The 9,669-nt window shown below is 34.1% G+C and overlaps 1 protein-coding gene across 1 annotated transcript; it reads left to right on the forward strand.

The window, feature by feature from the left end:
* Window positions 1-4,582: 4,582 nt before the first annotated feature.
* On the forward strand, window positions 4,583-8,159 carry LOC127127285 (uncharacterized). Its single transcript, XM_051056437.1, has 7 exons — window positions 4,583-5,305; window positions 5,397-5,477; window positions 5,656-5,730; window positions 7,043-7,087; window positions 7,180-7,269; window positions 7,351-7,452; window positions 7,618-8,159. The coding sequence occupies exons 1-7, from the start codon at window positions 4,730-4,732 to the stop codon at window positions 7,798-7,800; spliced, it is 1,152 nt and encodes a 383-aa protein (XP_050912394.1). The 5' UTR covers window positions 4,583-4,729; the 3' UTR covers window positions 7,801-8,159.
* The last annotated feature ends 1,510 nt before the right edge of the window (window positions 8,160-9,669 follow it).

The raw sequence follows: 9,669 nt of genomic DNA on the forward strand, positions 1-9,669 counted from the left end.
AGGCCGAATGGACCGACCAACTCTGATACCAACTATGTAACACCCTAAACCCCAAAAAACTCTTAATTAAATAAAAACATACAATTATCATATATAAATAGCAAGTGTGTCACACATCTCCCTCAAATAACCACGCTTCTCAAAAAGATTTTATATCAACCAACAAAAATTCAAGTCATATCATCATACTTAAATAATTCATAAATCTCAAAAAATAACAATTAACGAAACTCATCCTGATGTTACACTATCATTACCACACTGCATAAAATTAAATTCAAAACATTAAACAAAAGAAGTCGGCATCTATGCAATCATTCGCAACAAGCAGCATTTAGTACTCATCTACCTGAGTATTTGCATTACAAGCATAACGAACAACACAACAACAAAAAGGGGGTGAGAATAACTTCACAAATGTTATCAGTGTATTAAACAACAAGGATAATTTTCAAATAACAATAACATCAACACAAATAAAAATTCACACCTATAATCAATTGCAACACAAATGAAATGATATGTCATTTTCCTCCAATATGCATGTGGTACCAAGGTTTGGATTTCAGAGTTATGTTACTGAGTTATCCATGTCTTTGGTTCCTCTTTGAACCATGTTCCTCTTTGAACTTGAGATTGTCATTGGTTCCTCTCTGAATCGTGACCTCGTCAAACCGAAGTACTACATATCTCCGATATACATGAATCCATAAGACTCAACAATAACTTTCAAAACACATAATCAACAATCAACTCAAAAATCAAAGAAATAACATTCACATCTCGTACTCAACAAGGTTTTCTCTGAATCACAATTTATCCAATGTAAGGCCAACTCTGTAGTTCCTATATGAACTAATCAACTTAAAATATGCTATATAATTATAACTCAATCATATAAACATAAAATATTTACACATACTCATCAACAATGCAAAATTATTATTCATGTAAGAACGACAACAAGGTAAGGCAACATACATTCAAGGAAAACTCTAGCCTTATCAAAATAACTTTGAACTTGTTAGATTACTCAAATTTCAACTAAAACAATTAAATAATATTATTACAATTTACTCAACAACTCAATTTTTACTCCTTTGGCTTGTTAACCCTAAACAAATAAAAATATTACTCAAAAAGCAGCCTTATAATATCAAAAGGCTCCAAGCTCAATTCAAGTGTATCATATATTCTAATCTCAAACTCTAAGCAACTCAAAAGCAATTCTGACAACCCTAATGTAACAAATATAACTCTTAAACTTACCAAAAGGTAACGAAAAGTCATCGAACTCAAAATTGCTCAAAACTCGTCGACTGGACAGCGTATCCGAAACCGCTGAACTGCCCAAGAATTGGCCGAGCCGATCCTCCTGCGCGTTACCGCCCGCTGCGCAAGCGCTGTTGTAACACCTTATCCCCAAATACTCTTAAATAAAATAAAAATATACAATAATCATATTTAACAAACAAGGGTGTCACACATGTCCCTCAAATGAACATACTTTTGAAAAATCTTTTTATAAGAATGCAGTGGAAATTAACTTCAAACATGCTTTATAATATCTCAATAAAATAAAGCACTCGATTAATTAAATTAATCTAACAACTAAAAAAATCGAATAAAATGTCCCTACCAAATGTTATCAATCAGAGCACCGACAAAACTAAATAACACAAAAAATAACAAATAGGTGAAGATGCTTCAATGTCCTCCTCCATCTCAGCAACAACTACTCCTATACCTGATTATATGTATACCAGGAGAATACAAAACAACAAACAGGGGTGAGAAAAACTTTAAAGATGATAATGATGCATTGAACATTAAGAATAGTCATATATAACATCAATTATCATTCTCACACAATAATCCACAAAAATAACAACAACAACCACAATGCAAATGTACTAATGCAATATACTCTTCCTCCAATAATGCATGTGGTACCAAGGATTGGATTTCAGATGCATGTTATTGATTTATCCACGTCTGTGATTCCTCTATGGAACACGATATTCTCTCTAAACAATGAGACCATCATTGACTCTCTTTGAGCACTTCACCTCGTTGCACCGAAATCCTACCTATCTCCAATATACAAGAATGCATGAGACTCAACAACAATTCTCAAAACACATACGCAATAATTCAACTCGAAAATCAAAGAAACAACATTCATATCTCATACTTAAAATAATGTTCTCTCTGAACAAAATGTTCTCTCTGAACAAGGTTCTCTCTTAACAACAATTTTCCAATGCAAGGTCAACACGATAGTTCTATATGAACTACTCAACTCAAAAATATATTATACAATTATAGCTCAATCATATAAATATATAATATTCACACATACTCATCAACAATGCAAAATTATTAACATATTATCTCAATAATACTCACCCTCATAGTAATTCACATTATTACTTATGTAAAGTCGCCAATAGGGTAAGACAACAAATATTCAAGGCAAACTCTAGCCTTATCAAAACAACTTTAAATCTGTCATATTACTCAACTCCCAACTTAACTCAATAATATTATCATAATTGACTCAACAAATCAATTTTAACTCGATTGATTTAACAACCTTAAACAAATAAAAATATCACTTAAAATATAATGATTGACTTCAAAATAGCATCAAGGGTCGCATGACCGTCCGACGTCGTCGACGGGGGCATCACACCGCTTAGTCGCGCACCCCGATGCCGCTAACTGTGGCCTCCCGCTGTTGTGTCACACGTCAGCCGCTGTCGACCAGGCGTGACATCGCATCGCTGCCGCCGACCAGGCGCGACTCCACCGCGTGGCTACCCCTCCCCCGATTTCAATTTAATTTCTTATTTTTGATAAATTTCACCCTTTTAGTTGATTTTTTTATTTTATTTTTCAAGTTTTCGCCCAAAAATACATATTCAACAACATATCAATCAACACAAATAATGTATATATTATGAAGCAATTATTATAACAACAAGAATTTCAAGTACAATAATACAACAATACTCAAGAATCAATCAAAAGAGTTTAAGGCAAACCCTCTGGCCACAAACATACAACACATATAAGGAATTGATAATGAAAAAATAAGAGGGTTATGATTCCTCACCATCTGACTGCCTAATCACTCATATGTAAAAAGTTTCCTTTTACCTCGAAGTTGACGATTGATGAGAAATCTTTTGGCTCAAAGGTGTTAGTCCACGCTCTTCAATAGTTCTCATAAGTATGTACTTTTCTGCCTCTTCTCCAACTTTTGTACGCACAGTACAAAAGTCCCCTTACTTATCTATTTATATTAACATAGTTATCCCAATTGCCTCTCTTACCCTCAAATCTTCTCACATCCTCACCTTACCATTTTCTATTTTATTTTAATTTCTATATTCTATATTATTTGATTTAAATAATAGTACTCTAAATTTAATTATTTTCAACAACTTTCACCACACCTTCAACTCTTAATCCAATCATCTATCACTCCTTAATTTTAATAAAAAAATTATTTTATCTCAACCCTAAAATATCTCTAATATTAATTAAATTAAATAAATTACTAATAAATCAAATAAACAACATATATCACCCGGATATATATATATATATATATATATATATATATATATATATATATATATATATATATATATATATATATATATATTCAATTAAAAATAAATAACTAAAGTTGAGGTGTTATTGTTGGCACTAGATAAACTAGCCCTCTATCCCGCACACGGGTCATTGGGTCACAATGAACTTTGAAGAGATGAAAGAAAATGGTCAGAGAAGACCTCCCCTTGAAGTATTTACACCAACACTGAAAGACTTTCAAATACACCTAACTCGCAGGATGAAGTTGTGACAGAGCCACTACCAAATGCTTAAGAACTTCCATCTCAAAATCGTTAAAGGACAAGTGGAGGTTCAGGATCGAGAAGACACATTTCGTAAAATGGAATGATGCAATCGCCATATTCACTCATATGTGATCATTTTCACCAGGGGTCAAGTCACCCCAATCTGAAAATGGACTACCTCGAGAAAAACTCCATCAATATTACCATCTCTGAAAAAAACAAAAATGATTGAAGAATAAGCAGAGTCCACCGAAGATTAAGCATTCTTCAGTGATTTATTACCCATGATGTACTCATTTTTCTAGATACATGAAAATAAAATATCAAAAGGAAGGAAGATAACAACAAATTGGGAAAAACAACTCAAAGAAATGTGAATCAAACTCTTAAAGAATCGTATGCTAGCATGCAAGAGGAAGTAGAAAGAGAAAGAGAAAATATATTTTATAAAACGCTTCAAATCACTCACACGTAACACTCAAGTGTTATAACTTCTAAGGATCATAATGAGGATACCTTCGAAAAGAGGCATTTACTCTTGCTCTTCCGAAATAGATGATAAAGCAATCGGTCATCGATGTTAATACGACAAACCACTGCCTTGCTACGCTAAAACAAAGGCTTGTGGACAACTATTCTGGACTGACCATATCGGTCCGTGACTAACAATGCCTTGGTACGCTCAAACAAGATTATAATGATAATCTTAATCTAATTTTGTATACAAATCAACTAAATATTTTTTTTAAAATTAATTTATTACGAGATCATTTGCTCACTTTATTATGCCTTGAAGTTTCATGCAACACAAGGTATCAAGCCTATGCACAAGTGCTTAGTTTTGTGCTCTCTCACTAACAATGACTGACTTTCTCGCTATAAATCCACTTTCCATTTCAGCTGCAGACTCTCCACGCTCCCCCTTTCTCAATTCACACCCAACACCTTCAACCAGAACCCAACTCAACCCAATTTTCCTTTCCCCCTTCTCTCCCAAACTCTCCAAAACCACCTATGCTAACAAGAGCGTTTCCGCCGCCTTGAGCTCCAGGTCCAATGGAAGCTCAGGTCCACCACCATCAAGGGGTCATAGCTTTTACCAAGAACTTCAATTCGACAACACAACGGAGAACGATTTTGGGTTGGAGTTAGAAAGAAACCCCCTTGAGGAGGATGGGAATGATGATAAGGGAAGCGGAAAGAGTGAGGACGAATTGCGGGAAGACGATTTGATTCGGGTTCAAGGCGATGGAGAAAGAGATGATGGGGTTGATTTGAGAAAAGATGATAAAGTTGAGAAATTTGGTGGTAATCTTAGATTAAGGAAAGGTAAACAAGTGATAAGACGGTCGAATTTGTTGGCGAAGCAGGTGATCAGCATTCAATCTGCTCTTAGTTTGGGATTTGTCTCCCAGCTTTGGGTGGACACCACCTCGGTAAGATAATGGCAATTTGTTTGATTGTTTTTACGATGGTATTTGTTTCTGGGACTGATTAGTTTATCTGTTTGGTGAATTTCATTTTCAGTGGATTGTCTTGTTTGTAGAGGTGAGGTCAAACTTGCTTTCTGGGGATTCAGAAAAATTCCTTCTTGAGGATATCACTCAGGTAAAACTATAAGCTATTCTAGAGAGCTTATGGAAATAAGCTGAAAACTGCTTATGGACACGTCTTAAGTTGTTTCTATAAACTCTTCTGAATAGTCTCACAAGTGTTTTTGCTAGTAGGTAAGTCAAATTAGCCGATCCAAACAGGCTCTTCAGTGTTTTGCATGTTCCTTTGTTAGGTTGGGGATGTTGTTCTTGTCCCAGATGAAGGTGTAATAGACAATGGATATACAATGGTTGGATTGGAGACTCTGGTATGTTTTACTGTTTCTTGTGGATTAAACTTGTGCATTATTATTTTTTATATGATTTATGAGAGGATTTCATATAGTTGGTGAAAATATGCATAAAAAGTCTTCTTTAATATCATTTTTACATTAAGCTTAAACTTTGATTTCTTACTGAAACAATATAAGATAGTTATGTTTTATGCAAGACTAAACCATGCCTTATAGGGAAGTATAATATTGCTCAAAGTTTCAGGGCTTATAATACCACAGGATTTTCTTCCCATGGTTTGTGAATTATATGAACATAGTATTCTATTGGGCTTGCTACTGTTCCCTTGTATGTTGCAATGGGTCATTTCACAGGCTGTGCAATACCTAAATCACTCTCAAAGACAATGTCTAAATGCTTTATTTTCCTACCTTCTCATTTTTGCTTGAATAGAATCAGGACTTGTTTGGGGTAGAAAGAACCCGAAGATATCTATGATAACTGATAAGACCCTGATATAGTCAACAATAATTTCTTTTTTCCTTTTAGGAACATGATCTGAAATCGGCTTAACCCTTTTCTGGACCCCACGATTGTTGGAGTTTTATGTAACTTAGTTGCCCAATGTGAGAGGAAATAAAATAACAAATAAACTGGCATGACAGTAATTTCTTTTCTGATTCTTACAGCTATAAAACTTGTTGCCACTTGGTTGGACCAGCATCCCTAGCATGATCTCATGCTCTTTGTTGTTTATTTATGGATTTCGTAAGGAGAATGTGATCTCCATTCTTATGGATGCTTTTTTTCTTCTTGCTCAAGAGTAACTTCTTCATTTGAATATTTATGACTGGATGTCAAAATCTTATTTGAGAATGCTCAACATACTCTGACTGTCTCAAACTAGTTATCCTATAGCAGCATAGGGTTTTATTTTACAGATAACACTATGAGTGGCCAGTAGAGTTAGAGTGCTTTTCTACTCTGCAACTTGAACGAGTTTTTCATTTGACTTTCCTGCTAGGTAGCTTGAAATTATGATTTTTTTCATGTTATAAATGATAGTTGATTCGATTACTTACAAGTAGATTGAAGGTATCTTATTTCTGCTTAAGATACACGACTTGTTCTGACCAGTTATATATCCATATGAAAATCGGAAAGTGAGTTCTTGTGAAAATTAGGACTTTCCACACTTCTATGATATTTCATATCAACCATCTGTTTCACTGTTTTCAGTCATAGCAAGTGTTTCCATGGATTGTTTGGTGTCAATCTTGGCTACATTACCATTTTTCTCAAATTCATACAAATTAGAAGATTTCTTAATTCGTTTCTATTTCCTAGGTTGGATACAGAGTTGTAACGCCCTCTCTACGAAATATTGGAAAGGTGATTATATCTTTCTTACACCAAAACGCGTACTAATATTTACTGCTTTTTTAAATCTCTAATCATGTAAATACTGAAACCTTAACTCGTAGGTGCGTGGCTACAATTTCAGCATCAACTCCGGTGCTGTTGAAGAACTTGAGATAGACTCATTTGGACTATCCATCATTCCATCGAGTTTGGTAAGTGGTTACGTTGACGTACAGTCATTAGTAATACAGCATTTATTCTTCAGTACTTATATCTCCATTTAATCATTTTAGGTGAGTACCTACTCTTTGATGATCGAGGATGTACTGGAAGTGGTATCTGATGCAGTTGTTGTACATGAAGCCGCAGCTTTACGAATACAAAGGCTTTCAAAGGTACCTTTAGTTCAAAAATAAAACTGCCAAATGCCAGGTTTCAGTTGCTTCTGTCATTTTCATCTGAAATAGTTGATGCCATCTTTCTAGAACCTCTGATTTATAAATTGTGGCATTTTTAGTGTTATGGTAACAAGTAATTTATTGTCTATTTGCCTTCACCAGGGTTTTTTGGGCAACCAGAATGTGGGAATCTCAGTGGATGATATCGATGAGTATGAATCTGAACAACCTGCGACATATGGTAGAGTTTCAAGAAGAAGGAAAAGTTTTGGAAGAAAGAAAGCGAATCCAAGAGATTGGGATAATAATGAAGATAACTGGGAGCTTCCTATGGACTATCTCTAATCTCACAGTTTTTCTGCATTTATACACCTAAAGCTATGGTAATGGAGTTCTCATTTTCTTTTGAGAAAAAGAAAGAAAAAGAAGTTCCATACTCATAAATTTCATATACAGTTCAAATAAGGCTATTAGAAATGCTAGTAGTTTCGTATAAAAAAAATGAAATGCTAGTGGTCTTTTTTCTTTAATGGTAACAAGCTTTCTTTTGTATAGTTTATTTCCTTGAATTTATTTAGTTTTTAAATTTATTTTAGTTTTTAAATTTATTTTAGTTTATGTCCTTTATTTGTATTGTATCGCCTATTCCACGGTGAATAATGTTCTGTATGCATTATGGAATATAAACTTTCCGTATTTTGACATATTTGATATTAAATTTTTTTTTGATGAACAACTTAATAAATGATATTATAATACTTCAACCATATTTAATTCATTTTTAAAACATTTTATGGTGTTTTAAAAAAAGAAAAGAAAATCCCTATCCTATCTTTTAAAAATGAATTTTCAAACAAAGTCTAAAAAATGATGATTTATTAGGCTTAGTTATGAAACTAAGTATTGTTTTTTTAAAGATGTACATAATATTTTTTATTAAAGAGAATATGTTAGGTAACAAGTGAGTTGTGTTGAGAAACAAATGTGAGTTTTAAGTTTTATATTGCTTAGAAAAATGAAGATTGAACACTTTATAAGTAAGATGACCCATACACCAACCACCTTAAGGTTTTTTGGTGAATATGTGATGTCTCTCTCGTTTGTTTGGGTGAATGTTTGACTTTTAGGTGAATGTTTGATCCAATGTGTACGTTTTCCCCTCATGATGATCCTCAGTGGTATCAGAGTCTGGTTCGAGTAAGAGACTGACTCCTTGTGTTGAAAATCTTCCTGACATGGTGGTCAGGCGACATGTCATGTTGAAATGCCCATGAAGAGATAATGGTGTCTTTCAAAGGTGGTATAAATATGTGGATGAAAGAGTTTCACTTGAGGGGGAGCATAGTGGATGAACTCACACTTCAGAAGAAGATTGTTGGGAAACAAATATGAGTTGTGTTGGAAAACAAAGAAACAAATGTGAGTTCTAAGTCTCACATTGCTTAGAGAAATGAAGGTTGAGCACTTTATAAGTAAGAGGATCCATACACCTGGCACCTTAAGATTTTGGATGAATATGCGGTGTCTCTTTCACTTGTTTGGGTGAGTCTTTGACCTTTAGGTGAATGTTTGACCCAATGTAAATGTTTTCCCTCATGATGATCCATCAGAATATACAGAGCACGTTACTCTTGGGTAATTTTATTTCTCTCATTTTCTTCAAGATGAACACAAATAATCTTTTACTTGATTCATGTTTCTTTTCTGCATACTTTGTTCATCTTTTTTGAGTGATTATTCTCAATTTCTTGATGGAAGTTATGGAAGCACAACTTCAAAATCTCATATGCATTCATTATTTCGATCACCTTGATCTCGCGCTCGTTTTGCATCTCTTGGCGAAATACAATTATTCATCACAACGGCGTGCAATGCTTGTCACTCTCGATGCAAAGAACAAGATATTGTTTTTTGATGGCACTGTTCCTCATCTGTCTGATGATGATACTCAATTTTTAATATGGATTAGCAATGATAATGTCGTTGCATTATGGCTTATCAACCTCATTTTTAAGGAACTAACTGTAAGCATCATCTGCAAAACAATAGTCTAAGATTGTTCAAGTTGCACAACGACTTCATCATCTACACTTAAGTTTCCATTTGGTAGGTGCATACTGAAGGAGAATATCGATCCAAAACGCAGCGGAAACTAAAAATTTCTCCTTTAGTGATCCTTACGAATGTGCATGATCAGTGATAGAATCGTTACCT

The sequence above is a fragment of the Lathyrus oleraceus genome, chromosome 3 (assembly GCF_024323335.1).
Source record: "Lathyrus oleraceus cultivar Zhongwan6 chromosome 3, CAAS_Psat_ZW6_1.0, whole genome shotgun sequence".
In the NCBI taxonomy this organism is placed as follows: domain Eukaryota; kingdom Viridiplantae; phylum Streptophyta; class Magnoliopsida; order Fabales; family Fabaceae; genus Lathyrus; species Lathyrus oleraceus.

Bases quoted from the DNA above. Each gene is read 5' to 3' on its own strand.
- LOC127127285 (XM_051056437.1), top strand. From the start codon at position 4,730: ATGACTGACTTTCTCGCTATAAATCCACTTTCCATTTCAGCTGCAGAC. The intron at 5,478-5,655 runs GTAAAACTATAA...TTCCTTTGTTAG, and splicing joins TTCTTGAGGATATCACTCAG to GTTGGGGATGTTGTTCTTGT. The intron at 7,270-7,350 runs GTAAGTGGTTAC...TAATCATTTTAG, and splicing joins CCATCATTCCATCGAGTTTG to GTGAGTACCTACTCTTTGAT.